The 24,807-nt window shown below is 50.8% G+C and overlaps 17 protein-coding genes across 17 annotated transcripts; 6 read left to right on the plus strand and 11 right to left on the minus strand.

Moving 5' to 3' along the window:
* Positions 1-372: 372 nt before the first annotated feature.
* On the plus strand, positions 373-1,512 carry BCR37DRAFT_347976 (dipeptidase; the record flags this gene model as incomplete). Its single annotated transcript, XM_040867807.1, has 1 exon — positions 373-1,512. The coding sequence occupies one exon, from the start codon at positions 373-375 to the stop codon at positions 1,510-1,512; it is 1,140 nt and encodes a 379-aa protein (XP_040724910.1).
* Positions 1,513-1,590: 78 nt separating this feature from the next.
* BCR37DRAFT_393389 (uncharacterized protein) lies at positions 1,591-2,049 on the plus strand (the record flags this gene model as incomplete). The annotated part of the gene is made up of 1 exon (XM_040871298.1): positions 1,591-2,049. One exon carries the CDS (start codon positions 1,591-1,593, stop codon positions 2,047-2,049), a length of 459 nt encoding a protein of 152 aa, XP_040724911.1.
* Positions 2,050-2,124: 75 nt separating this feature from the next.
* Positions 2,125-2,703, plus strand: BCR37DRAFT_348240 (Pre-rRNA-processing protein TSR2-domain-containing protein; the record flags this gene model as incomplete). The annotated part of the gene is made up of 1 exon (XM_040867835.1): positions 2,125-2,703. One exon carries the CDS (start codon positions 2,125-2,127, stop codon positions 2,701-2,703), a length of 579 nt encoding a protein of 192 aa, XP_040724912.1.
* Positions 2,704-4,135: 1,432 nt separating this feature from the next.
* BCR37DRAFT_380434 (C-type lectin protein) lies at positions 4,136-6,798 on the minus strand. Its single transcript, XM_040869491.1, has 2 exons — positions 4,221-6,798; positions 4,136-4,176 (listed from the first exon to the last, which is right to left on the minus strand). Exon 1 carries the CDS (start codon positions 6,666-6,668, stop codon positions 4,431-4,433), a length of 2,238 nt encoding a protein of 745 aa, XP_040724913.1. The 5' UTR covers positions 6,669-6,798; the 3' UTR covers positions 4,136-4,176; positions 4,221-4,430.
* A 60-nt stretch (positions 6,799-6,858) lies between these two features.
* Positions 6,859-8,399, minus strand: BCR37DRAFT_399116 (Rad9-domain-containing protein). Its single transcript, XM_040871770.1, has 3 exons — positions 8,279-8,399; positions 8,072-8,227; positions 6,859-8,024 (listed from the first exon to the last, which is right to left on the minus strand). The coding sequence occupies exons 1-3, from the start codon at positions 8,381-8,383 to the stop codon at positions 6,927-6,929; spliced, it is 1,359 nt and encodes a 452-aa protein (XP_040724914.1). The 5' UTR covers positions 8,384-8,399; the 3' UTR covers positions 6,859-6,926.
* A 249-nt stretch (positions 8,400-8,648) lies between these two features.
* BCR37DRAFT_340696 (uncharacterized protein) lies at positions 8,649-8,816 on the minus strand (the record flags this gene model as incomplete). The annotated part of the gene is made up of 1 exon (XM_040867372.1): positions 8,649-8,816. A coding segment is annotated over one exon (168 nt), but the record flags the coding sequence as incomplete, so codon positions are not given.
* Positions 8,817-9,836: 1,020 nt separating this feature from the next.
* BCR37DRAFT_46815 (uncharacterized protein) lies at positions 9,837-10,798 on the minus strand. Its single transcript, XM_040872324.1, has one exon. The coding sequence runs from the start codon at positions 10,614-10,616 to the stop codon at positions 10,107-10,109; it is 510 nt and encodes a 169-aa protein (XP_040724916.1). The 5' UTR covers positions 10,617-10,798; the 3' UTR covers positions 9,837-10,106.
* Positions 10,799-11,661: 863 nt separating this feature from the next.
* On the minus strand, positions 11,662-12,156 carry BCR37DRAFT_393394 (uncharacterized protein; the record flags this gene model as incomplete). Its single annotated transcript, XM_040871299.1, has 5 exons — positions 11,662-11,677; positions 11,723-11,871; positions 11,926-11,953; positions 12,000-12,048; positions 12,105-12,156. The coding sequence occupies 5 exons, from the start codon at positions 12,154-12,156 to the stop codon at positions 11,662-11,664; spliced, it is 294 nt and encodes a 97-aa protein (XP_040724917.1).
* Positions 12,157-12,268: 112 nt separating this feature from the next.
* On the plus strand, positions 12,269-15,676 carry BCR37DRAFT_348043 (ubiquitin carboxyl-terminal hydrolase-domain-containing protein; the record flags this gene model as incomplete). The annotated part of the gene is made up of 3 exons (XM_040867814.1): positions 12,269-12,603; positions 12,644-12,773; positions 12,818-15,676. The coding sequence occupies 3 exons, from the start codon at positions 12,269-12,271 to the stop codon at positions 15,674-15,676; spliced, it is 3,324 nt and encodes a 1,107-aa protein (XP_040724918.1).
* A 17-nt stretch (positions 15,677-15,693) lies between these two features.
* BCR37DRAFT_46707 (electron transfer flavo protein domain-containing protein) lies at positions 15,694-16,779 on the minus strand. Its single transcript, XM_040872323.1, has one exon. The coding sequence runs from the start codon at positions 16,722-16,724 to the stop codon at positions 15,711-15,713; it is 1,014 nt and encodes a 337-aa protein (XP_040724919.1). The 5' UTR covers positions 16,725-16,779; the 3' UTR covers positions 15,694-15,710.
* A 361-nt stretch (positions 16,780-17,140) lies between these two features.
* Positions 17,141-18,293, minus strand: BCR37DRAFT_380442 (3-methyl-2-oxobutanoate hydroxymethyltransferase PanB). The gene is made up of 2 exons (XM_040869492.1): positions 17,258-18,293; positions 17,141-17,203 (listed from the first exon to the last, which is right to left on the minus strand). Exon 1 carries the CDS (start codon positions 18,241-18,243, stop codon positions 17,314-17,316), a length of 930 nt encoding a protein of 309 aa, XP_040724920.1. The 5' UTR covers positions 18,244-18,293; the 3' UTR covers positions 17,141-17,203; positions 17,258-17,313.
* A 36-nt stretch (positions 18,294-18,329) lies between these two features.
* Positions 18,330-19,309, plus strand: BCR37DRAFT_380443 (pyridoxamine 5'-phosphate oxidase-domain-containing protein). The gene has a single exon (XM_040869493.1). It carries the CDS (start codon positions 18,401-18,403, stop codon positions 19,241-19,243), a length of 843 nt encoding a protein of 280 aa, XP_040724921.1. The 5' UTR covers positions 18,330-18,400; the 3' UTR covers positions 19,244-19,309.
* Positions 19,286-20,194, minus strand: BCR37DRAFT_393399 (uncharacterized protein; the record flags this gene model as incomplete). The annotated part of the gene is made up of 1 exon (XM_040871300.1): positions 19,286-20,194. One exon carries the CDS (start codon positions 20,192-20,194, stop codon positions 19,286-19,288), a length of 909 nt encoding a protein of 302 aa, XP_040724922.1.
* Positions 20,195-20,361: 167 nt separating this feature from the next.
* Positions 20,362-21,067, minus strand: BCR37DRAFT_399122 (putative mitochondrial F1F0 ATP synthase subunit F; the record flags this gene model as incomplete). The annotated part of the gene is made up of 3 exons (XM_040871771.1): positions 20,362-20,714; positions 20,808-20,986; positions 21,041-21,067. The coding sequence occupies 3 exons, from the start codon at positions 21,065-21,067 to the stop codon at positions 20,648-20,650; spliced, it is 273 nt and encodes a 90-aa protein (XP_040724923.1). The 3' UTR covers positions 20,362-20,647.
* A 109-nt stretch (positions 21,068-21,176) lies between these two features.
* On the plus strand, positions 21,177-21,920 carry BCR37DRAFT_380445 (ETC complex I subunit conserved region-domain-containing protein). The gene is made up of 3 exons (XM_040869494.1): positions 21,177-21,676; positions 21,718-21,759; positions 21,799-21,920. Exons 1-3 carry the CDS (start codon positions 21,221-21,223, stop codon positions 21,802-21,804), a joined length of 504 nt encoding a protein of 167 aa, XP_040724924.1. The 5' UTR covers positions 21,177-21,220; the 3' UTR covers positions 21,805-21,920.
* Positions 21,725-22,874, minus strand: BCR37DRAFT_380446 (uncharacterized protein). Its single transcript, XM_040869495.1, has one exon. It carries the CDS (start codon positions 22,855-22,857, stop codon positions 21,892-21,894), a length of 966 nt encoding a protein of 321 aa, XP_040724925.1. The 5' UTR covers positions 22,858-22,874; the 3' UTR covers positions 21,725-21,891.
* A 116-nt stretch (positions 22,875-22,990) lies between these two features.
* BCR37DRAFT_387792 (uncharacterized protein) lies at positions 22,991-24,661 on the minus strand (the record flags this gene model as incomplete). Its single annotated transcript, XM_040870561.1, has 1 exon — positions 22,991-24,661. The coding sequence occupies one exon, from the start codon at positions 24,659-24,661 to the stop codon at positions 22,991-22,993; it is 1,671 nt and encodes a 556-aa protein (XP_040724926.1).
* Between the last annotated feature and the right edge of the window lie 146 nt (positions 24,662-24,807).

The raw sequence follows: 24,807 nt of genomic DNA on the forward strand, positions 1-24,807 counted from the left end.
GCCTGCATGGCGTGTATCGTGCAGCTGTGTGTCTTGCTGATCTGGCTACGGACTGCTGCATCTTGGGCCTCTCGAGTGCTTCCCTTCTGCAGAGCTTGAGCTTGTCTGTGTGGTCTTTTCGTTCTTTTGCAAATTACGAAATCAGTCAGACATCACCAGTGATTCACCACTTCCGCGACACTCACCCAACCCACCACTGAACAGATGGCGCAGCATGTATTTGACGCTGAAAAGCAGCCGCTGATGGCGCCTATACCATGCTCATGCTCATGCGCTTCTCAAGCTCAAGTCTCTGCTGAACAGCTTGCCATTCGCCGTCGAAAGGCCAACAGAATTGCTCTGCTTGCCATGCTATTCATGCTTTCATTAATCATGCTTGAACCTGCCAAGAGGCACCATCACAATTGGACGCACAAAAGCCCAGACAAGCGTGTTGTATATCTGCTGAAGCATCATCCTCTGCTCGATACGCACGTCGACTTGCCTGAACTTGCTCGTTGGCAGTTTCACAATAAGATCGAAGGGCCTGACTTTGCCTTCGATAAGGAAGGCTTCTTTGGACATCTTGACATTCCCCGTATACGCCAAGGTGGTGCCTCTGGTTTTATCTGGTCAGTCTTTACGGAATGCCCCAAAGACTGGAACGACACAAGCGCTGTTGGGACCATGACGCAAGCACGATCGACATTGCAACAGATTGATGTAGCAAAACGCATTGTCGCCAAATATCCCAAAGATCTCTCGCTTGCAACTGACGTCAAGAGCTTCCGTACACAAGCCAAGAAGGGCAAGATTTCAGGCTTCCTTGGTGTTGAGGGTCTTCATCAAATCGGCAACTCGCCAGCGGCTCTGCGGCTCTATCACGAGCTTGGTGTACGCTATGTCACGCTCACGCACATGTGCCACAACAAGTATGCAGACAGTGCAAGCGTTCCTGCAGATTTTGGCGGTCTCAGTCGTGATGGGCGCTTTATTGTGCAAGAGATGAATCGCATTGGGCTCATGGTCGACCTGTCGCACGTCAGTGATGACACCATGCGTCAAGCACTCGAGCTGAGTCGAGCACCAGTCATCTTCTCGCATTCAGGTGCACAAGGTGTCTTCAAGCACGAGCGGAATGCACCAGACGATGTGCTCGACTTGCTCAAAAAGAACGACGGTGTCATCAATATCGTCTTTATGCAAGAATATTTAGGCCCAGATGGGCGGCAAGTGACGATCGACACTGTGGTTGACCACGTCTTGTACGTTGCCGAGCGGATCGGATGGCGACATGTTGGTATTGGCAGCGACTTTGACGGTGTTGAACATCTTCCTCAGGGCCTTGAATCTGTGGCTCAGTACCCGGCTCTCATCAAGCGTATCATTGAGCGCTCAAATGCAACAGATGCACAGCTTGCTGGATTCGTGGGTGGCAATACGTTGCGTGTGCTCGAGCAGGTTGAGCGCGTTGCTGCTAAGATGCAGCGAGAGGGCTTCGTTGTCTATGAGGTGGATGAGATAGTGGACTAGATACATGACGCTTGGGACGTAGCTTCAGTGCTTTTGGTTTATGTAGAGACGATTTATGCAGAGCACGCATAGAGGCCTATGTCTAAAAGACCAATTGAAGAGGAAGACACGCCGGAGAAGCGTGTTCGCACCGATCAAGAGGCCAAAGACAAGCAGAGCGAACCAGCAATAGATCAAGACGCCGAATGGGCCGCATTGCAGGCTTTGCTAGGCGAAGACACAGCAAGCAACGGCGTCTCAACGGAAGTGAATGCTGTTCCCAACATTGAGCTGGCCGACGATGCTTCTAGTGACGATGACACGCTTACTGTCGCAGGATGGGACTCGGACGAGCAACGACTCGAGGAACGCCTAGCTGAGCAGCAGGAACGACGCGCTGCACTTGATCGCATACGACGCGAACGCGACTCGAAGATGCAGAAACGCACTACGGACAAAGAACAGCCTTCGCCTCCTATTCAACCAGATGCAGTCATTGACGATGAGAGTAGTGAGGAGGATGAGGAGGAGCGCGGCTGGGTCAAGCGCAAAATGTGACTGTTACTATGCCTGGGAGAAAAAGTCAAGGTCGCTGCATGCTGAAGTGCTCTTTTGCATCAGCTACAACTTAGCATGTCGGCTGCTTCAAAGACAACGATACATCCAAAGACGGTCGCTTACTTCGAACTTGGCGTGTCGCTTTACCTATGGCGCTTTCAAGCTCTTCAATTGGCGGTCGAGAACGGATGGGGAGGCCATGATTCTGCCGAGAAGCGCGACTGGCTCGCCGGTGTCGTCGCTGACATGTACACATCGCAAGTTCCTGCAGCGAGCGATGTTCCGACTGAGGTGGCACTCAAGGACATTGATCCTGAAGATGTCGAAGATGTTGTCACACAAGTCTTGTCTGATGAGTTTAGCGTCATGCTCGAAGATGATAGCGCTTATGAATTAAGTATGCACATCGATGCGTGCTGGAAGGACTGCTTGCGTGGTCAATTTGAGAAGATTCAACAGATGCAGCAGGCTTTTGAGCAGGCGCGGCCGTCGCTTGCCACGAAGGCTGCGCAGGAAGATAGCGATAGCAGCGGTACGGATGCTGAAGTCGACGAAGATGAGATGATGGTAGATGCGCCTGTAGCGCGGCCCGAGCCAGTCGTCGATGAAGATGGCTTTGAGCTTGTTCAAAAGACCAAAGGCCGTCGGCGTTGATCTCTTGTCGATTGCAATCTATGTGAATACATGCACAAGACGCTTAGTGTCTGGCAACGCCACGCACAATCAGCACACCACTGCCAGGCTCGACACGCCAGCCCTCTCGGTCGAGCATTGCTCTCACAGCTGGATATATCTTCGCCTTGCCACCGCTGCTATGCAGGCCTTTCCCCGTAATGAGTCGTAGCGATCGTTGAGCTGTCGCATTGTCTTCAGAAAGCCTTACTCTCGTCCACCACTGTGACACTTGTTCCCTAGCGACGTCTACTGCTTCCTGCACTGTCAGTCCGTGCAAATCAACCTCAGCATGTGGATTCTGCCCAGATGACGGGGCCACTGCTGAAGCTTGCGCTTGTGCGCGTGCAGCTTTCATCTGGTACATGCGCATTTTGACATCTTGCTCTCTTCCTCGTTCAGCATAATGCAATGCAACACCAGCCATGGAAGACTTGTTTTCCCCATGCGCTTTCGAGGCTTGTGCATAGTATGCGTCGCGTTTCAGAGCATGCTCATGCGCAAGAGCACGATACTCAGCCGCTGTCTGAACAATGGATCCGCCTCCAATGCTGAACCCACCGTCACTTGTGGCGGCAGCTGCCCTCTCTACCGCTGATCGAGGTGTCGACGTGCCAGATGGGGTTGCAAGGCCCACGAGTTCATAAGGTCGCCAGGAAGAAAGGACCTGAGCTGCCTCAGTGGCAAGAGTCAAATCGTCGTTCGTCAAGTCTAGCAGCTGGTTGATCTTGTCGACGCCCAGAGCATGATGGCTTTTGAGGAGCTTTGCAGCGTTGTCTTCGCGATCTGGGTGTGACGTGTGCCCAAGCGAGGGGCTCCTTGTGATCAGCTCATCAAGCGCTGCCCCAAGATGAGTCGTCCGGTGATAAGCTGACTGAGCCACAGATCGTTCCACTGGAAGTATCCGACATAGCCAGTCAACATCCCTGTTGATTTGATCCCACTTTGACAGCTTGGGCAGGACTGCATCCTGTTCCATTACTTCAGCCAGTGCCTTGTCGCGGCGCTGTTTCATTTTCTTTTGCTGTCCTTTGTGGCGGCTATTGGGCAGTCCATCTGTAAAAAATGCGTCAATAGCATGGGATCCTGTGCCATCTAAGATAGCATCAAACTCTTGCTCACGCTCCAGTGTCTCCCGATTGAGCAGTTCATCGACAGCGCGAATCACATCGCGGCCACTCTTTTTGAGTACAAATTTGAGTGTCATTAAGTTTTGGTCAGAGAACGAAAGCCGCAGGAACTTAAGGTCTTCGTCTTGACTGAGTTCATCGCTCTCTTCAGAAGGCTTAGATTGAGGCGTACTGGTACTTGCTTCAGTCAGGCTCAACTCCTGAATAGCAAGAGCATCTGCATCTGATATTTCTGGGCCCTCATACCCATCAGCAACAGCTTCAGCATACAAAGCATCTAGAGTTCCCTTGGCTTCTTCTATATTATCAACATCGCCCGCGATAGCTGGATCGTTAGCTTCTCGCAGATTTCAAAAAATGGTAACTTGCCAGCAATCAACGCTGGATCTAGCAATGGCGCATACAAAGACTTGAGTCAGCAAATAGAAAGCCTCGTTATGAATGCACCTCTAGTTCAGCCTGCATTTCAAATATCAATACATTACAAGCAGATGGTCGCTCTCGAAGATCTACCAGCAAAGTCACTCGACGTCATGAGCTAAACATTCAGATGGCTAAATATCGTCTACAATTCCCCTTCTATAAATCCCGTGCCAAACGACCACTTGTCCAAGCGAATTTGTAATTGCGCTGGTACCAGTTCACAAAGGACTTTCTAGCTGCAATGCGAGTGATGGTTGCCCAAGAGCCACCGAGCACAATGTTGTGCTTGCCGTCGAAGAAGTCTGACGAATAGGCTGGATAGACCTTGCTAGGCACGAAGCCTTTCGGTGCACTGAACTCTGTTGATGTCCACTCCCAGAAGCCCGTATATGTCTGCACAGATTCCCTTGAGCTGGTAAGCGAGCTCGGATGCCACATTCCAAAATTGACATTCTTGTCAAGCACATTGTTGAACGGCTCATTTGAAGACTCCCCAGAGTGATCATCCAGAAAGTGTCGCAGCTCTGCAAAGCTAGGAAGTCGGGCATCTTTCCACTTTGCATATGCCTGCAACTCATCGTAAGAAGCAGCCACAGGCCAATCAGCAGCGTATGTCAACGGCACTGGCCCAAAGACTGTCTTGACCTCGCGAGACTGTGTCCAGGATGCCGGCGCCGCCAGCTTGGGATGCGCGTCAAGAAACGCTGCATACTCGCCGTTGCTGATAGGTCGTGCTTGTATCGCCACTTTTGCGTGGGAAATGGAGCGGCGAGGCTTCTCATTGTCCCAACCAAAATACTGACCTGACTCTGCCTCCTCTGGGTCGTCCATACCAACCTCAAAGTTTGAAGTTTCTAGGGTGATCCAAGCTGCTGGTTCCAGTTCAGGGGCGGCGGCTGTTGGAAGGGAAGAAAGGACGCCTGGTGGTGGTCGTGTCTCTGCCGACTGCAGCAGCATATAGAGCAATGTTTCTGCATGCATCGCTTCGTGCTCAAAAGTGACAAAAAGAGCTCTTGCCAATTGTCTGTTGAACGAGGCTGTGTCCTGCCTATAGACTTCTCGCAGACGATTGCGCACCGTATCCCGGAACGCCAGAATTTCTTGCAAGTCGGGCCAGGTGTCAGGCACGTCTGAATGTGCATGACAATGTGTTGGATCGTCGACATCTGGGTCGATGCCACGCTCAAAGATGCGCGTATACGCATCATTCGTATACTTGCCATTCCCGACGCGTGTCAAGTGAATGTCGAGAAATGTAGGGATGTGTCCGAGATAGAAGATGCATGGGTGCCGCAAATCAATTGGCTTGCAAAGAAGCATCTCTTGGGGTATCATACCGAGCGTAATGGTGTCCCAAAGCTTCCAGAGTTGCTCCCACTCAGCAAGGCTTGGTACCGGCTTCAATGTGTCTGCTTGTCTCGAGAGGTATGCGGGGGGCGTCGTGAGAAGGTACAAGGAGTACAGGTCCCTACTGTCTTTCCACTGTGCAGCGACATTGAGCTCTGATCGATCAAAAAGGGCCAAGGCTTCCAGGTTGCTGTACTTGTAACTACGCTCGATGCGAATGAGCGTGTCCTTTTCGATTTTGAGGTCGTCTGCAATGTGAACATCATTCAAAGCCTGGAATGCAGCCTCGTGGTATCCCTCTTCCTGGTTGTACAAGCCTTTGTATTGCCAATCTGACTGTCTGAGCACTTCTCGACCCAAAATTTGATTGGCATGTTCCAAGCCATTCATCTCAAATCGTTCCGAGTCACCCTCAGGGTCGTTGTAGGCAGTATAGACGAGGTCAGGCGCATTTCTATTGTCGACACCAACAAGCATCATATCATTCGGCTTCATAGATTCCTTGAGGGACAGAAGAAATGTAGAGGCACCATCTCGAGAGAAGTTGCCAACAGATGAGCCCATCCAAAGGATCGTGACACGTTGATCATGCTTTTTGAGGAAGGCATGGATATCGTTGTAGTCTGCATGCAGTCCATGAAGCTTGACGTGCTTGAATTGCTGCAATTGCACGAGAGAGGTCAGGCTTCTTTCCAGCTCACGCCTGTCCAGATCCAAGGCATAGTAGTCTGTCGAAACGCCGAGCTCCTCCACCGCTTTCAGAATCAAGGAAGTCTTTCGTAATGCACCGGAGCCCAATTCAATGATGATGCTCCCCTTGATTTGTTCTGCAATGACATGACTCTGTCGCTTCAAAATGTCGATTTCTGAATTGGTGAGGTAGTAGTGCTCGTTGTACGTGATTTTCTCGAAGAGCTGTAAGCCGCGTTCATTGTATAATAGCATGGTTGGCAGCGTTCCGCCGCGTAGACTGTCATAGAGGTCCTGAGGCTCGATGGGCTTGGCCTTACTGATGGACTGAATATCAAATGGCTCTAATGAACCCATGACGAGGATGACTGGCCCTACGGACTGACAGCGAGAGCAAGCTGTACTATGTGCAGGATTTGGCCGTTGAGGTTGGATGACGTTGACTGTTGGATCGCCCCGCAATTCGATCGTGCATGATTTCAGTGAGCCAGAGAGCCAGAATTCACTTAGTTCACTCAGTTCAGCCAGAATTCAGCCAGAGCAGTGAGCACCAATTTCAGACTACTGAATGAGATCAGATGGCATGCTACTGAGCAGCTACTCCCTCCCAAAACCTCAGTCAAAGAGACCACGAGGCTTAGGTGCAGCTTGTGTGGGTTGCTGGGTTGCACTCATTGCCTCGTCTTCCTCGACCTCCATCTCATCCGCATACAGCTCAAGCGCATCATTATCGCTCTCTGCAAATCCAAAATCACCCTCTCCTTCCTGCTCGGCAGCTTGATGCACCGGTCGACTTTGTGCACCGGCGGATGCTTCCTGCGTCGCTTCATCTTCTGGCAAGAAGAGCGGTTGACTTGCAAGACCCTGTGCATCACCATGCATCGTCCCACCGGGTGTCCAAGCATTACGCTGTCCACTGCCTTGCATACTTGAGAATCCCGCACCACTTGCACCACTGCTACTCGGACGATCTGGATACAAACGACCTCTTTGCGCTGTTGTTCCTGTGAGGGGTCTTTTACGACCAAGTAGCGTTGCTGGTGGTCTGCCTGTTCCTGATCTACCAGATCGTGCAGTCAATGTACCACCAGGGATATCCTGAGTCGTTGCAACAAGTAACTCAAACGTCAGTCCACCACTCCCACACTCTACCAAGAGTGGTTTCCCTGGTGTCTCAAATGCAAGTCGTAGTTGTAGACCTAATTGTTCACTCAAGACGCAACACGCCTTGAATTCACGAAGTCCGAATGTGATGCGCACATCTTCATCTGCATCGGCTTCATCGAGTTCCGCGGCATCCATCATGACTGTTGTACTGACAGGTTGCTTCAAGATTTGCTGAACATTCGATTTCGCCACCACACCTTCCGTGAAGCTTGTGATTTGTAAGTTCCCATCCACCAAGCCCAATGTCACTTCCTCTGCTCGAGGTGCGAAATGATCAACGACTTCTTTGAGTGAGACGGAGGGAATTTTGAGACGATTGAATAAGGTGTGGCGATCGCACGTCGCATGTTCAGAGCGAACAGGCTCGTATTGAAGCTTGAATGTCTTGCGCACACCATGCTTACAAACAAGTCTAACGAGAAATGCACATTGCGTCTTGTCTTCTGAGGGATGGAGGAGTTTTAATTCACAGCGTTCAACAGATGCATCTCGGTTTGCATCCGGACGTGCATCGAAAGCGCGGGACCTGAAGATGGAGAGTAATGCCTGAGTCGTATTAGCAAGCGTCACAAATGATAAAAGATAGAGCTTACGCGTATTTGGAGGGAGCAGTATAGCGGACGATCCTTTTGATGTCCATGAAAGGCACTAGCAGGTGGCGCAACATACTCAAACTTATCAAATACTGTCGCGTTGAGTGTGGCGAGCAGGAAAGACGATTTTGCCGTATTGATGGCAGTGATGAGTAGCTACAGACAGCGTGTGAGAAGATCGAGAAGCAGAGAGAAGAGGCAGCGTACCTTGCCTGGTTGTGCTTCAAAAGTCACTTCATCGCTCACTTTTGAGAAGCACGTCAAGACGCGTGAAAAGTCGCGTAGGAAGGCGCCAGGTAGTGTGGCATTCATAGCGAGCAAGCGCAAGTCGCGCGCAGCAAAGAGCGAAGCGTCTTTCAATCAATGACAAAGCTCAACTGTGTCAGGATGCGCTCGAGCTGGGAAGTGTGGTGTGTGCAGGAAGAGTTGGCTATATAAATACTGCATATATTATGTCCTCACATATGATAGACTTTTAGCACAATAGAGCACGTCATCCAGGTGGTTGCGTTGCTGTACCCACTTCTGCTTCATTCTCATCCGACGCACCTCCATCGCCTGTACTCCCACCGCCATTCTGATGGATCTTTTTGTGTCGCCTCAAGTTTGAAATGACACTGAAATGCCGTCCACAACCCGGCACCTCACACACAAATGGCTTCTCACCCGTATGACTGTAGATATGCGTCGTCAAGCTTGAAGGTCGAGTGAACCGTTTCTTGCAAATCGGACACACATGCTTCTTGTGTGAGGCGTTTTCATCTTTTGCATGAAACGTACTCATCATACTTTGTTGCTGTGAGACTTGATGACCATCTTCCATCATCATTGAAGGCGGTTGTAGCAAGCCACCACTGCCATCAGGTTGCAACCCACCGAGTGCTGCTCCGTCAGGTGGGAAGAAGGGTAAACTCTGTCTTCTCTTTTGTAAATGACTCTTCATGTGATCATACGGTGCCGCAGGGATCAATGCAGGGTTGTTATTGATATTGTTGTTTGCTTGGATGCGATAGCGTGATGCAGCAGAGCCGAGTGGATCCAAGTACCCAGCGCCAGCGCCAGGTACTGCCTCTCGTGGGTAAAATTCTTGTCGAGAGGTTGTTTGTGGTATGAGTGAACTCTCATAGGCAGACCAATCTACTGCGGGCACATGTCGTCCTTGCATCGGTCGCGCATTCGGTGATGTTTGGAAAGATCCTGTGGGTAGCACGGGAACAGACATGCGTCGATCTGCCGAATACCCAGTTCCAGCAAAGACACTGGGGTAGTTCGGCCTTCCTTGATTCAGGTAATCCGTACTCACAAAATGCTCCGGTATCGCACCCATGCCAGCACCATTATTCTCACTTGATTGGCCGACGACTTGTCCATTATTGCTGTTGTTGCCAGTCAAGTTGCTATTGGTATTGTTACCACCGCCAAAACTGAAATTCGGAGTCCATTGAGGCCCCTGATCTTGCACAATGCCAGATCTAGCCGCAAGCCGACTCGCTACATTCGCTGCTGCAAAAACAGTTTGTTGATGCATCGCAGCCGGCGATGACATGCGTCTATCAAGAGCGGCATTACCGGGAACTTTGAAACCTTGCTGTTGTTGTGGATAATGCACATGCGCGAGTGAGTTGTTGCGCGTATCAGGACCTAGACTTGGTGCATAACTCGATGCGGGCGACCCAATGACATTTTCTGTAAGTGAAGTGCGGCGATCAATGGGCATGGGGCCATTCGCGCCGGGGATGTTTGGGAAATTCGCATAGGCTGATGCGGCGTTGTGGTTGCTGTTGTCGTGTTGGTTTTGTGATGCAGTGGAGGGATCTTGTCGGAATCCATCAATCAATGCAAACGGGTCGACGGGTTGATGCTCGTAGGGTTTGTACTGGCTGTACGGGTCTAGCGCTTGATGTTGCTGCTGTTCTTCCTTGATGGTATGCGGCGATGTGCGGCGATAGTCGATGGAGGATTGGCGCTCATGCTTCGAGTAGGTGCCGAGGAGGTTTGCAGCATCGGTGCTCATCACAAACACCTTGGGATTCGGTTATTCAAGGTGAGATTGGTGATCCGCTGGAAGGGCGCCCGCTGTCTGTGCCTCTTGGACTTGCCTGTGCGCACTGGATGCAAGCAACAGCCTTGATGCAATGATAGCTTGGGAGATGGTGTATTTGACAGTGCTGATCACCGACGATCTGTTGACCTGTATACTGTGACAAGTGGGAAGTGGATGGAGAGAATGCGCTTCCTCTCTGTACGGAGGCCCGCGTGTGGTGATGGGCCTTTTGGGGCAGGGAGAGTGATGTGTATGCGCCTCGAGCGATGAGTATGTCTGGAGGGAGGAATGCGCGCTGCTGATGATGGATGAGTGATGATACACGGTGTCTGTGTGTGTGTGTGTGTGGTTGTGAATGGCGATTGGGAAGAGGAAGAGAAGAAGAAGCAGCAGCAGATGGAGGCTGGAGCAGACAAGAGAAAGGGCAAATGGACAGTAGATGAGGATACGCAGGACGCACAGGGGGAGGCAGGCCCTTGGATGCGACAGTCTTCTATGCATTCTACTCAGCCCTTGCTACCCTGCCTCTGCCTCTCTGCTCTCTCCGTAGCCTCCGTCGCTGTCAGTTTGACATCATCTCACCCGCCGTCGCATGTCAAATTCAAGCGCACACACGGAGCCGGACTCGCTCGCTTCCGATCCTGAGACAGGCGAGCCCTGATGGAGGCTACTGGCACTAGTACTGAGTAGCAGACGAGTAGTACAGTGCTTGACTATTGGACCTTCAGCATAAAAAGCAGCTTTCCCTCCCTGTCCCTGTTGCACTCCACAGCATACAAGGTCGCATCCATACAAGCAAACCCGCACGGAATACTGCAGATCGTACGCTGTGTAAATCTGCTTAGACCCCCCACACTTCTCCTTGATGCTCGCATACTTTCAACTTCTTGACAGGCGGGAGCCGACCCCTTCTTCGTGTGCTAGTGCTACACTACGACCCTGTTCAGTGCCCTTGACCCATCCAGGTAATTTAGAGCATACCTACCCTGGCTGGCACCACATCACCGCATGTTCGCACAACCCAATGAGGCAGGTGCACCTCTAGTGTTACATCTTTCAATGATCTTTGGCAAAGTCTGCCTTCTGATGAGATGGCATCTGTTGTGCAGACAAGGACCCTTTTCAATCATCAAGTATACAGAACCTCTGAAGGAATAGAGCTGGCAAGAATTAATGATCAGGTGGGAAGGACAGTCCTTCGACGGCGACGTACACAGACAAATCCACTTTTCGGAGATTACTCTCCTTGATACTTCAGCAGTGCAGTAATGGAGTAGCAGCAATCACGAAAGGGCGAGCAAAAGCAATAAAAGATGCAACAGCTAATGTCAACCATCAGTCGACTGTCACACGGGCCCTGTCAGCGTATAGTCTTGTAGCATAAAAGGACTCCGTATCAAAGCATTCAGCAAGCGTATTTGCTCGAGCCCAAGGGTGAGCACTGAGCAAGCAGAATCAAGTTGAGTTCAAAAGCAAAACATAGCGCTGAAGCCAGAGAATGTATCAGGACGATTGTATTCCAAGCTGAACCTTGAATGAGTAAAGTCTAGTCTTTGACACCACTGAGGACTGTTAGCAAGAAGAAGCAATTGTCTAGCGGAACATACCGGGCCATCTTCTGAATACCGTAGAATGCACCGAGAACACCGACGCCAAACATAGCAAAGAATGGGTAAAGCATGATCTTTGACTTGGGTGTCTTCATGTACACTGGAACCTCCGGGTTGGCCTGGAAGAGTCGCTGGTAGTGCGGAACCTAGTGCGTGTTAGTGTTTGCATATTGATGGATGTCTGTCGCGAGAGAAAGTACTTTGTTGGGTCTGTTGTAAAGCGCGTTCCTATGAGTCAGTTTCATTGTGTCAGTAGCCAGGATCTTTGCCGTACATGATCTTGTGTATGTCTGGATACTTGGATGCTCGCCTGGGTCGTTTGTCTGTCTAGTGTCTGCTGCCTTCTTCTCCGTTCGGCTAATTTGGCACTCTCACAAACCAGACGTGCCAGGCTCGACAGACTCACCCTCAACGCGTTCAGAGAAGGCCATTTGCTGGCTTGTTGGGAGAGAGGGGACCAGGCTTGCAGTCGCATGGGTGTGCGCAGGAGAACCATCGGCATCTTCACTTTGCCATGAACGAGTGGACAGAGGTATATAGACCATGATCACATCAACAACCAAAAAAGGGCACAACAGAGAAGCTAACCACACACGCGCACAGATCAATGTCGCGCTAGATCAATCACGCGCACCGCATACGCCCCACAGCGCACTCACAGCCGTTCAATTCGATACAGATGAAGAGCTCATCTGGACTGGTAATGAACAAGGCAGGTTGTGCAGCTATCATGGACCGGGATTACAGAAATATACATGCTTTCGCGCACACCAGGATGCCGTTCGCGAGATTCAAGTGACGAAGAAGTTGATCCTGTCATTGAGTAGTACTTCAGTGAGTGCTCGAACGCGACGCGGACTTGTCAAATGGACCATCAGGTACGCCTTTCAACTTTAAGAAAGACAGGCTAATGCGAAGTGATCCAGAACTGGCGAATGCGACAAGTATGGCGCCACATCCCAGAAACCCCCATGATATCGTCATTGTTGGTATCGCTCGCGGCATGGCCATCATCAATACGGAACGCGGTGCAATCAGTGAATTCGTGGTATGGCAGTATGTGCCCTAGCAGGATAAGACTGACACACTTAGGCTAATGGTTGCGAGGATGTGAGTCTGATTCAAAAGCTTGGCCGTCATTTCATTGCTGGTTCTGCTGCAGGCGAGCTGCGATTGTATGATGCAATGGACGCCGCTTGTCCCCTGATTGCCAAGATGCAGGCACATACGGGTTCCTTTGTTGATATTGTCGTGTGTGGGCATTCCATCCTCACATGTGGCTATCATCAACGGTACGGCCAGTACTCACTTGAAACACTCATCAAGGTATTTGATAGTCGGACTCTTCGCCCAACACTACCCATTCCCTTCTCCGCTGGACCTGCCTTCCTCAAGGCACACCCGAAAATGTTCACCAATATCTTCATCTTGTCGCAAGGTGGACAACTGCAAACCACAGACGTTGGTAATACCATGGACTTGAAACTCATGCAACTCACGCATGGCATGCAGTATATCACCCAATTCGATCTCTCACCCTCAGGCGACGCCTTCATCTACATTGATGCAGACAATCATCTTCATTTATGGTCACAGCGTGGTGATGAGCCCAGATTCACGGACTTTAGTATTCCCACTGAGTTCCCAAGCTTTGCAGAACCCGTGCAGGAGATGTCGATTGATACAGACTTACCCTTGCATACAATCGGTATGCCGTATTATCGCGATGAGCTGTTTTCATCATGGCCAGCATCGATGGTCTTTCGGGAGGGAAAACCACCTGCAAAAGTGGATGCGGATATCTTGCAAAACCTGAAAATAGTGGATGGTATCGGTTATGCGCCCTTTCATAAACGCAGACGGCGAAACATTGCGGAAGAGGATACCGCGAGTAAAGCACTCCTGGCTGCACCACGCTTCAGGAGTGACAAGGCTAAAGCACTGGCTTCCAATGAGGCAAAAGAACTTCTCTTTGAGGAAATGGGTAAGATGGGTCTCGGCAGTACCAGTGTACCCAACTACTACCGTCGCATGGAAATTCAATACTCCAAATTCGGTATTGAGGATTTCGACTTTGATTTCTTCAACAGCACACGCTTTGCTGGTCTTGAAACGAGTTTCGCCAATACCTATTGTAATGCCGTCCTGCAGCTCTACAACTACTCGCCTGCATTGAGTCAAACTGCCATTAGCCACGCCTCCTCAGATTGTCTGCGGGAATCGTGTTTATTGTGCGAGGTGGGTTACTTATTCGGCATGCTTGCGAATGGTCAAAATTGCCAAGCAACCAACTTCCTGCAAGTCTTCAGTGCCAATACTGAAGCGCAAAAGCTAGGACTTGTCATGGGAGATAATGCCGTGACGCCGGTGATGCCATGGGCCAATATGGGACAATCCTTCAATCGGTTCCTACTGGAAACCATGTTGCGCGAGTCTGCACCTGCAGAAACTGCAGCACAGGTGGATATTGAGTCCCTCCACAAACAAGCCGAACTCGACGGTACCATCAGCATCTTTTCAAAAATCATCTCGAAATGCGTGTGTGGCCTGGAATCCGTCAAACCCAACGTCAGTGTCGTGACGGATCTCATTTATGGCAAGCCTGTCTTGTCCAGAAAGGATAATCAGACTGCGCAGTTTGCTTCCATGTTGAGATTATCCGTGCATCACGAAGGTGGTCTTCGAAATTGGTGTCCCGCTTGTCGAGCGATTCAACCATCTGGCATCAGGCGACTCGTTCAAACCCTGCCGGCTGTACTCAACATCAACGCCATGTGTCAAACGCCCGAACAATGGCGACACTGGCAAGGTAAATCATGGCCACCGACGCGCCTTGGATTGTCCGTGAGTGGTGGCAAGTTACAATGTCTTCAAGGTCGTGATCTTGATAAACGCTCAGTTGATGGGAAAGTGCAAATGTACGCGCTGACTGGCATGGTATGTGAGATTCGAGTGGATGGTGGACCTCAAGAATCGCATCTTGTGACATTCGTTCGCGTGCCTGAAGAAGTGGCTGCTGCTGGGGGTGCTGCCCAAGCAACTGCGCCTGCTGGACTTGCTGGACAATCTGGCAAGTGGTTGTTGTTGAATGATTTCTTGGTGAAGGAAGTATCAGAGGAAGAAGCATTGAGCTTTCCAGGACCTTGGAAAGTGCCTGCGATGCTCACATATGAACGCATGGATAAAGTCACGCGAGAGAAACAACATGGAGACACAGTCGACACAAGTATCCTCTACAACGATGCTTCACTATCAAAGCTACCACCTAAACGACCAGAAGGGTTCAGACCTCTGTCAAAGGAGGAAGCTCTAGGTCCCGGCACGCTCGTTGCGATTGATGCGGAATTCGTTGCACTCCAGCAAGAAGAACTCGAAGTCCGCAGTGATGGTACGAAACACATTATTGCACCAAGTCGATTATCGCTGGCGCGTGTGTCGGTCTTGCGTGGTGATGGAGAATTTGCCGGTTCACCCTTCATTGATGACTACATCGTCACGCATCAACCGGTCGTTAATTATCTGACTGAATTCTCGGGTATTCGCGATGGAGATTTGGATCCGGAACGGACGGAGCATGCGCTTGTTCCGCTAAAACTGGCGTATAAGAAGCTGCACGCTCTAGCGAGACTTGGGTGTAAGTTCATCGGGCACGGGTTGAAGTCGGATTTCCGCATCATCAACATGAATCTAGCAAAAGATCAAGTCATTGACACCGTGGAACTCTTCTTCATTCCAGAGAGACAGCGAAAGTTGTCCCTGAAATTCTTGTCTTGGTACTTCTTAAATACCAAGATTCAGCTCGAGGAGCATGATTCAGTTGAGGATGCGCGGTATGCGTACCTGCTCTACCAGAAATACTTGGAATTTGAGAGGATGGGTATGGTTGAAGCGAAACTCAAAGAGGTGTACGAAGAAGGACGACAGCTCAATTACCGACCGCCAGGTGTGTAGCATGTACCTCTACGTAGAATGGACAAAAGCTCTTCTATGACAGCTTCTGGGTGAGTTCAGGCACAGCCGTGAACAAATCCGCAACAAGTCCAACATCTGCAATCTGGAAGATGGGTGCATCGCCATCCTTGTTGATTGCAGCAATCACCTTGCTATCCTTCATCCCCGCAAGATGCTGAATAGCGCCAGAGATGCCGACAGCGATGTACAGTTCTGGTGCAACAACCTTGCCAGTCTGTCCGACTTGTAGCGAATTGTCTGCATAGCCAGAATCAACAGCAGCACGCGAAGCACCCACCGCTGCACCCAACGCATCGGCAAGGGGAGAGATGATTTTGTCGAAATTCTCCTTATCCTTCAATCCACGTCCACCACTCACCACTTTTGCAGCACCGGCCAAGTCGGGCCGTTCGGACTTGGCGAGTTGCTCGGATTTCCAATTCGTTTGGCTCGTTGCCTTGGGATCCTTGGTCTCTTCGACATTCGCACTGCCGCCTTCCGCCGAAGCAGGTTCAAAGGCCGTTCCACGCACCGTGACAAGCTTGACTGCATCAGAGGTTTGGACGGTGGCAATTGCGTTACCGGCATAGATGGGCCTGATGAAGGTGTCTTCCGATTCAATGCCAACAATATCACTCACTTGCATCACATCGAGCAGCGCAGCCGCACGGGGAAGCATGTTTTTACCAAAAGCCGAGTGTGCGCAAAACACATGGGTATAGCCGCCACCCTGTACTGTCTCCACAACGAGTGGTGCAAACGACTCTGGTAGACCTTTATCATACGCTTCATTCTCAACAACAAGAATCTTCTCAAGCCCAGAGATCTTTGCAGCGACTTCTGTAGCGAGCTTCTTGGCGCCTGAACCGGCAAGCAGGCCATGCACAGGGCCACCTATCTTGGCGGCGGCAGCGACGGCCGAGAGGGTGGTTTGGTTGATTTTACCATTTTGGTGTTCGAGGATGGCGAGGGTTGAAAGGCTCGAGCGTGTACTGTAAGCGACGATGCGCGGCTGTAGGAGCGACCTGAGGGAAGCGTGTCTCAGCATCTTTGCCTTGGCAATTGAGTGTGTAGCTTTACGTGATTGTCGTGCGGAGGGAAAGTGCTCAGTGGGAAGTGCCGACAGCAGCAACCACACTTGAGCCCTGTGACCGGATGCCTCGCTGCGTCCATGCACACGATTGAAGAGACAGCTACTACTTATAATGATGCTCAAGCTATCCAGGAGCGCTTCTCTGCCATCGTTGCTCAATATCTAAAGCCTGATCCGCAAGAGAAGGTTGCACTGCGCTTCAGAGCAGTCGGCCGAGCGCCTATCCTCAGGCAGCAAGTCTTTCGCATTGCAGCCATGCATCGCTTCGAATCAGCAACTGCTTTTCTCAAGCAGCAACTAGGTCTGCCCTCTACCGACCCAATTGTACGCACTATGCCAATTTGCATGTTTACTAGAAGACTGACAACAAGTACGTCTACGTTAATATGAGCTTCATACCTGCTCCCGATGAGCTATTGCACAATCTGCACGCTGTACGCCTGATTTGTCACAATGTCAATGCATCCTGCTGACCTTCTTCCATCTAGTGCTTCAAGTCGGACAACCAATTGGTCCTCTCTTACTCTCTGACACCAGCATTCGGCTAGCTCGCCTTGTTCTTGGCCACCCAAGCAGCGAGCGCAGGGCTGTCCGCCGGATATGTATGTTCCTCTGCCGGGAACCGTCTTGCCTTGACTTCTTCATTATATCGAGTGATGGCCTCGCTGGTCCTGCCACCAAGCTGATCATACTGTTTGCAGAAACGTGGCACAAACCGGTCAAACACACCGAGCATGTCCATCTGTACTAGGACTTGTCCTGAACATGCGGCACCAGCGCCAATACCAATGGTCGGTATCCGTAGTCGCTGTGTGACAATCTCAGCAACGGGTGCTGGGATTGCCTCAAGGACAATCGACATACATCCAGCATCTTGTAGCGCCAATGCATCCTGTAGGACTGCTTCAGCACCTTCTGCCGTTTTCCCTTGAACTTTGAAGCCACCAAGACTCGCTTGTCGTTGTGGAAGTAAGCCAACATGACCCATGACGCTGATCCCATGCCGCGTGATCTTCCTCACTGTCTCTGCCATTTCACGACCACCTTCTAGTTTGACGGCTTCCATACCGCCTTCTTGGACCAATCGTATCGCTGAACGCATGGCTTGTTCTGGGGATACCTCAAACGAACCAAACGGCAAGTCAGCAACAAGAAAGGCGTTCTTAGCACCTCGCTTGACACTGCGACAATGAAAGAGCATTTCTTCCATAGAGAGCTGTGTTGTGTCATCATACCCGCACGCTACCATGGCGAGTGAGTCGCCCACTAGAATGATATCGATATTTGCCTTGTTGGCAGCTAGAGCAGAAGGATAGTCATGCGCTGTGACAACGGAAATGGGGGTTGTCTGTCTGTAGAGCTTTGCGAGGGTAGCTGTTGTGACTTTTCCTGATCGGACCAGTGTATGTGTGCTGTAGAGGCGTGCTGCAAGCTTCACACTGCCTCTACTATGAATCATACAGCGTTGCAGCATCGCTAGTAGGCCCGAGATCAGGCCACCCCTGGTCAGCAGGTCGTTTGAGGTTTTGTGTTCCTGAAAGTTCAAATTCGCCGGCATCACCGATCGTCGCACGATGTATGCGAGGTGCAACGACCGATCAGTCATGACGACAGAGCCATAGCAAGAGTCTATGTCAAGCAGGCTACGGCAACTATCCAGGCACATCCCCTCTTCATCTTTCAGTACCATGACTTCGACACCACCGCCATGGAAGGCTGTCATCGAGGACATCCTCAAGGAAAATATGAAGCAAGGCAATAAAGACTCCCTCAACATGCAGCTCGCTACCATGCCTGCACCCGAGGCGCCCCTTCACCCGTCCGTACGCACAGTTGTCTTTCGTGGGTTCGTCGGACAGCCTCGTAAGGAAGACGAGCCAACGGGTGGAAATCCCATCAAGTCTGTTGAAAGTAGTCTCATTGTCACTTCAAGCGATCGCCTCATGCTCAAAGCGAAGCAACTTCTTGCTCAGCAAAAGGAGGGACACGGGAAGAATGGATTTGAGGTGTGTTGGTGGCATCAAGGGACACAAGAACAAATTCGCTTCTCTGGCCACGCATGGCTACTGCAATCAACAGACCACGATAATGCAACGTTTCCCGCTGATCGTCTCAAGAAGCTCGTGTCTATCGCTGAGGCAGATGTAGAGAAGTGGACGTGGGAGAGTGAGAGGTTACGACAATTTGCTAAGCACTCACCGGGACTGCGTGCAAGTTTTCAGAACCCAGAACCTGGATCACCCATCACATCGGAGAAGAAGGCTCAGATTCTGAAGCGTATGGAAATTCCAGGATCCCTCGGCGAATGCAAATCTGAGGAAGATAAAAAAGCTGTGGTGGAAGCATTGAAACGCTTCTGTCTTGTGATACTGGAGGTGAAGCAGGTGGAGTATCTCAAAGTGGAGCCACCGGCAGAGCGCAAGCAATGGACCCTGCAAGGCGACAACTGGCAAGAGCAGGAAGTTTCACCATAAAGAATATCCAGTATCCTACGTATACGAATTCATTGTAATGACCTAAAAAGCAAAAGAATCGGCTGTCACTAAGCATTGTGTGTGATCTCGTATGTCATGCTGACCGTCTACCGCGATGTGCCAAAGCGCTCCATGTGTGTCCCTGGCGCAAGTGGCTGCCATGGCACTATGCCGAAGGTTCGGTTGCTTCCCTTGTAGCAGCTGAGTCAGACGTGTAGTAAAACCAGTCAGCGCATCATGCAGTAAAGTCAAAGCGTCCCAGAGTGAGAATGTGAAGAATGCTGCCAAGTGTGGTGAAATGGGGCGATGAGCATACAGCACCTGTGGTTTCTCTGGTGTTACAATGGATGGTGCCTCAGAGCTACTCCCTGCCTCAACATCGTCTGGCTCTGCCTTGTTGTTGGAGTGAGATGATTCTGTGCTTGCAGTGGAGATAAGTAACGGTTCATCTGCAAGAGCATCCTGAGTGTCATCGGTCCGTATTCTGATAGACCAATACTCCTTTCTGGTTGTTGCATAGTACGCTAAGCCAAGACAAGCAGCAAAGACCAAAGCCGGTGCAAGTCGATATGCATGAGAAGCCACCGTTTTGACAGCGCCACTCACAATCCTCATGCATCGGACAAAACTACTCGGCACCGCCAAGTGGAAGCGAAGGCGACCAGAATGATCAGCAAGGCCGAGTCGTGCGGCCACCACACCGTTGAATGTGAGCCCGTTCTCATCACGCACAAGGTCAGCGATGCGACAAGTCATAGTCGAAGCCACTGCGCCCGTTTGCCGCAGCATGGAGAAACCATTCCCATCGACCCACCCCTGACTGTCCAACAAGGTTAGAAGCCAACCAGCACTACCAAACATACTGGCTTGTGATTTGTGTGGATCAAAAGCTAGCATCGAGTCGAGGAAGTAATCGTTTTGCCAGGGTAGAAGAGGATAGAGCCACGACATTTTTTGATTCGATGGATGCAGGCCAGCTGCAGGTTCCTGTTCGATCTAGAAGAATGATTAGTGAACGACATGGAGGCGCGACGCCGGTTCATAAGCACTGCACATGCACTGCGCTGCACATGCGCAAGGATTCACTGTACAAGCTCTTGCTTGCTTTTGACAAAGCGCTTTGAGGAAGATGTTTGGGAGATCAGTCTTTCACAAGGATCAGAGAGAAAGCCAATGCACAGCAGCGAGCATAAAACACTGTCAAGTCGCGTCGACTCTTTTAAGAAGCGCGAATTGCCTAAATGGGCAGCCAAAAAAATCAAAGCTTCAAACGTAGTCAGATCACAGCCAAGTAGGCTTGAGAAGCGTGTAGTGCAAGCAGAGGATAGAGGATAGTCGCAAGAGAGTCAGATGGTTTTGTATAGCATCCTACGCTGCACATGGATACCTCTAAGTGGTCAAAATCTAGTGGTGTTCGTGGTTCTTGTGGTGAGAGAGGTGGAAAGCATAGTCGAGAGAATATCCAATGACACTGCCGTTAGTCAGAAGCCAAGCAATGGTATCCCCTCGCTGGAACATGAAGAGCATGCTTGATTCACAGTCTGGGACACACCAAAAGACTTACAAGAGTCCGCCAATCAGGTAGATCATGGGCATGCCCGAGGGGTTCTTTCCATCAATGTTCCTCGCCTTCCAGCCAGTCTGCTTTGCAGCAGCACCGCGTGGGAGGGCCTTGTAGAAGGAGACGACACGGGTCATACGTGCTGCATCTGCCGCGACACCGATGGACTTTGGGTTTGCGATCTACGGTGGATGTGTGAGTATTCAGCAACAGCGGTTGAGAGTGCATAGCCTTACCTTCGGAGGGACGAGTGCCTTCAACATGCTGCCTTCTTGTGATGGTTCTACTCTGCTTCTCTTCTCTCTTTCGCTTCGCCGTCGGGAGGTTGTGGAAAGTCACGTGTAGCTGCTCTAACCCTGATTAATGCAACGACCAAGACATAGAGACACTCAGAAGAAGTGTCTGCCATACTCGCCATGAACGCGCTCAGGCTTCTCAGAACAGCTAGATCGAGAGCAGGTGTCTCCCATTGTCGCCTCAACTCATCTCTCGCCCCACAAAAGACCGACTCTACGGGCATTGCAGAGCGCGATGGGGGACCCAAGGAGACGGTCCCGGTAGACAGCATCTCGGGTGCACCAGAATCCCTTCACCAGCGCATTGTGCGTATCTATAAGCCATCTAAGACGGCCATGCAGAGTGGGATCCAGGGAACAAAGTTGTGGCGCATGGACTGGGATGTGTTGGAGAAGGATAATCGATGGACCAACCCACTCATGGGATGGGCGTCTTCGGGAGATTTTATGCAAGGGACAAGCCTCAAGTTTGGCACACAAGATGATGCGATTCGGTTTGCGGAGTCGCAGGGCTGGACGTACTATTTGCAAGCGCCGCATGAGCAAAAGTTCCAGGTCAAGTCTTACTCGTCCAATGTATGCAATGACCGTACTATTGATGATTGGCTAACAAGCAGTATACAAAGACACAGATGAATCCAAGCAAGATTGCGCACACTGTACGGTTCCTCACTTGATTTGCACTTACTAATAGGCAGAAATAAGCTTCCGATGATGGTCGTGGACTCGCAGCCTCTATATGCAACAGGATTAGCAAGCCGTTCCTAATTTGATCACTAGAGCAAACCAATTTAGATGATCAATTGTCCATTCATGACAGGTACAGCCGTACCTCTGAGCGTGACCATAACATCGGCAAGACTTCCTAACGCGTCGGCTTCCACTTGTACATTGATCTCTGAGCGTCTCCCCATTTCCACGCCTTGAGTAACCTCCATCGTCATCTTTGGAGCCCGCTTGTCTTCCAACATGAACAGTGCGCACGCAAGTGTGCAGGCAGCAGAGCCTGTTGCAGGGTCTTCGAGTGTCAAACCCTCCAACATTCGTGTCCTGACAGAGATACACTGGTGAGCACCCTGCTCATCGTCCTCCCGATGCTGGGTCTTGAAAAAGTAGTAGACGCCAATCATGCCAGTTCGCCATCCTTCATCCAGATCGCTGACCTTTGGCAACATCTCGTGAATATCTGCTTGTATGAGAGGGACCCTGTCAAGCGCATCCGAAGTGTTCAGCTCGACGAGCAAGAATGTCATGCCTTTGACAATTGAGCACAGGGCGTAAGGACGGGCATTTTCTGAAAGCAAGGTACTTGCTTGTAATGATTCCAACCACCGATGCCGATGAAACGCTTGAGGAATTCCAGCGTTTGCCATATCATTGTCCATTTCAATGGGAATGGGTCCAGCCTTTGTGATGATTCTCTTTGGATTATAGCCATTCTTGGCCAGCCAGGTAGCCGCTCCGATTGTAGGATGTCCGGCGAATGGAATTTCCATATTGGTCAAGAAGATGTCCACTTTATAGTCACCAGTTTGTAGGCCTGGCGTACAGTCTTGTGGACCATCACCAGAGTCTACTGGGTGCGGCAGATGTACAAAGATGCTTTCGGAAAGATTGAATTCTTTGGCAATCTTTTGCTTGTCAGCTTGTGTCAATTGCTCACTTTGAGCTGGGAGAAGCTTGATGAGTGCCAAGGGGTTTCCCTCATAGCGTTTTGTCGTGAAGACATCAAGAGTGCAAAAGTCAAGCGTATGCATCCTGTAGTAGAGTATCGAGGGTCAGGTCGTTGCACAACTTTGAGATTGTGGCGATACAGCGGATCAGATGGGCAAAAGGCAGGATCATTAAAGTATTTGGCAATTACCTAGGTTGGCTCTGTCGAAAGATCAGTCAAGCAGTAGCCCCTTGCTTGCTTAGAGTCTGCTGCAAAGCTCTCTCAACATCCTCAGCAGCCTGAGTCGGCATAATCAACCCACTCATTCTCAACGAAGACTGTACGGCCTTTCGCCACGCCATATCCCTTGGCATACCACAAGGTGGCATGTCATCCACAGGAGAAGCCGGCGAGGGTATGGTTGGAGGTGAGATACCCGGCAGGTCCTTGACGGAATTGATGATCGCCGGAGACTTGACAGGCTGCATCGATGTCGGCACATCGCGTGGCAGCGACGTTGCAAAGTTTGACGGTGCATCGTCCGTGAGCAGATTAGATGATTGACTCTTGAGACGTGCATCAGGGGTTGTCAGTGAAGGCACCTCACCGCCTTCGTCGTCATCTTCGCCGTACTTTTCCAAACTGCGCATTTTGAAACTGCCTGAAAGGCCCTGATCGGACTGCCTGCCGTAAATACGTCCCGCGGGAATTTTTCCCGTCAAGACTGGTGAATCAAGTGAAAGGCCTTGAGGTTGCGGCAAAGGTACCACAGGAATTGTCTCATCCATTTCGAACACATCATCCACATCCACATCATCGTGAAAAGTGCTGGCTTGCAGACGCTCGCTTGCTGTTTTGATGCTCGGGTCGTCTTCAGGATCAGATGAGAGCGCAGGTGACTCAATACGCTGCGGTTCCTGCTCAGAAAACATGACTCGTTTTGGTGTCACAGGCGATGTGGTGTCGCTGCACCGTGAGGATCCGTCCGATAAATGCGACATGCTTGACTTGCGCCTGACTTCTTTCAGGAGCACAGATTTTGGCAGTGGTGTCGTCTCACTGCGATGTGGCGGTCGCTTATGACGAGGCTTTGAGGAGCTTGATGTTCTGCGGTGTCCTGCGCTTGTGGAACGGTCACTCGCACTCGTATCTTCTTCTGCAGCCGACTTTCGCGTAGCAAGGACTGGACTTTGTTTAGAAGGCACACGGTCTTTGTTCTTCTTGATGGCCGGCTTCTTTTGTGGGCTCGTGTGCGATGCTGGTGAGTCTTTTTGCTCCTGCTTGAGACTTGCAATGCTGGCAATGTCAGACAATGTCTCTGCCTCTTCTGTCGTCTGTGCAACAAACGTCTCGAGCGCATCTTGCTGCCGACGAACAAAAGCAGCGAGCTCCACTTCCATCTGCTGGCGCCGCTGGTGCACAGCGTCGTCCAATATTTGCTGTACTTCAGGGACAAGTACACCACTGCTGCTCGATAGAGCCTTGTGTGCAGGGGTATGATCCATGTCTTCACATTGAGAGGGCACAACGACATGAAAGACCTGTGATACTTTTGCACCACCGCGACGGAGCTCATTCAGAGGCTTTGCACCTTCTTCAACAATCTTGGCAAGACACCTCGGGAGTTCCTTTCCTGGTGCAATCGCTTGACCATCTGGTCGCTTCAAGCATAGGACCGGCGCGTTTGTGATCTTGCTGTAGAGGGTATAGTCGTCACTGCCAGGTTGCACGGTTCCATTATAGCGCATACGAACTAGGAACGGATGCAAGATGGTCACATGCGCCCATCGAAAGTCTTCTGTGTCCTCTGACTTGTTACTCGCATAATCGTCGTCATCGGGTGGCCGTGTCGGTTGCGCTTCAAAGCGGATAGTGATGTTGCGGTCGGTTGAGCAGTATTCGCTCATCTCTTTTTGCGCTGCGATGTTTTCTTGCTCTATTAGTCGTTGCGCTGCTTTGCGTGAATGCAATAGAGCTGCCTCTTCGGTGTCCTTGTAGCCAGAGACTGTTGCAGCTAGAGTATGAGTGTGTCCCGGCGAAGTGTGGAGTCAAC

The sequence above is a fragment of the Protomyces lactucae-debilis genome, assembly GCF_002105105.1.
Source record: "Protomyces lactucae-debilis strain 12-1054 chromosome Unknown BCR37scaffold_11, whole genome shotgun sequence".
Taxonomy (NCBI): Eukaryota; Fungi; Ascomycota; class Taphrinomycetes; order Taphrinales; family Protomycetaceae; genus Protomyces; species Protomyces lactucae-debilis.

Bases quoted from the DNA above. Each gene is read 5' to 3' on its own strand.
- BCR37DRAFT_380434 (XM_040869491.1), bottom strand. From the start codon at position 6,668: ATGGGTTCATTAGAGCCATTTGATATTCAGTCCATCAGTAAGGCCAAG.
- BCR37DRAFT_399116 (XM_040871770.1), bottom strand. From the start codon at position 8,383: ATGAATGCCACACTACCTGGCGCCTTCCTACGCGACTTTTCACGCGTC. The intron at 8,228-8,278 runs GTACGCTGCCTC...CGCTGTCTGTAG, and splicing joins TTGAAGCACAACCAGGCAAG to CTACTCATCACTGCCATCAA. The intron at 8,025-8,071 runs GTAAGCTCTATC...AATACGACTCAG, and splicing joins ACTGCTCCCTCCAAATACGC to GCATTACTCTCCATCTTCAG.
- BCR37DRAFT_46815 (XM_040872324.1), bottom strand. From the start codon at position 10,616: ATGCATAGAAGACTGTCGCATCCAAGGGCCTGCCTCCCCCTGTGCGTC.
- BCR37DRAFT_46707 (XM_040872323.1), bottom strand. From the start codon at position 16,724: ATGCTGAGACACGCTTCCCTCAGGTCGCTCCTACAGCCGCGCATCGTC.
- BCR37DRAFT_380442 (XM_040869492.1), bottom strand. From the start codon at position 18,243: ATGCTGCAACGCTGTATGATTCATAGTAGAGGCAGTGTGAAGCTTGCA.
- BCR37DRAFT_380443 (XM_040869493.1), top strand. From the start codon at position 18,401: ATGTCAAGCAGGCTACGGCAACTATCCAGGCACATCCCCTCTTCATCT.
- BCR37DRAFT_380445 (XM_040869494.1), top strand. From the start codon at position 21,221: ATGAACGCGCTCAGGCTTCTCAGAACAGCTAGATCGAGAGCAGGTGTC. The intron at 21,677-21,717 runs GTATGCAATGAC...GCTAACAAGCAG, and splicing joins TCAAGTCTTACTCGTCCAAT to TATACAAAGACACAGATGAA.
- BCR37DRAFT_380446 (XM_040869495.1), bottom strand. From the start codon at position 22,857: ATGCATACGCTTGACTTTTGCACTCTTGATGTCTTCACGACAAAACGC.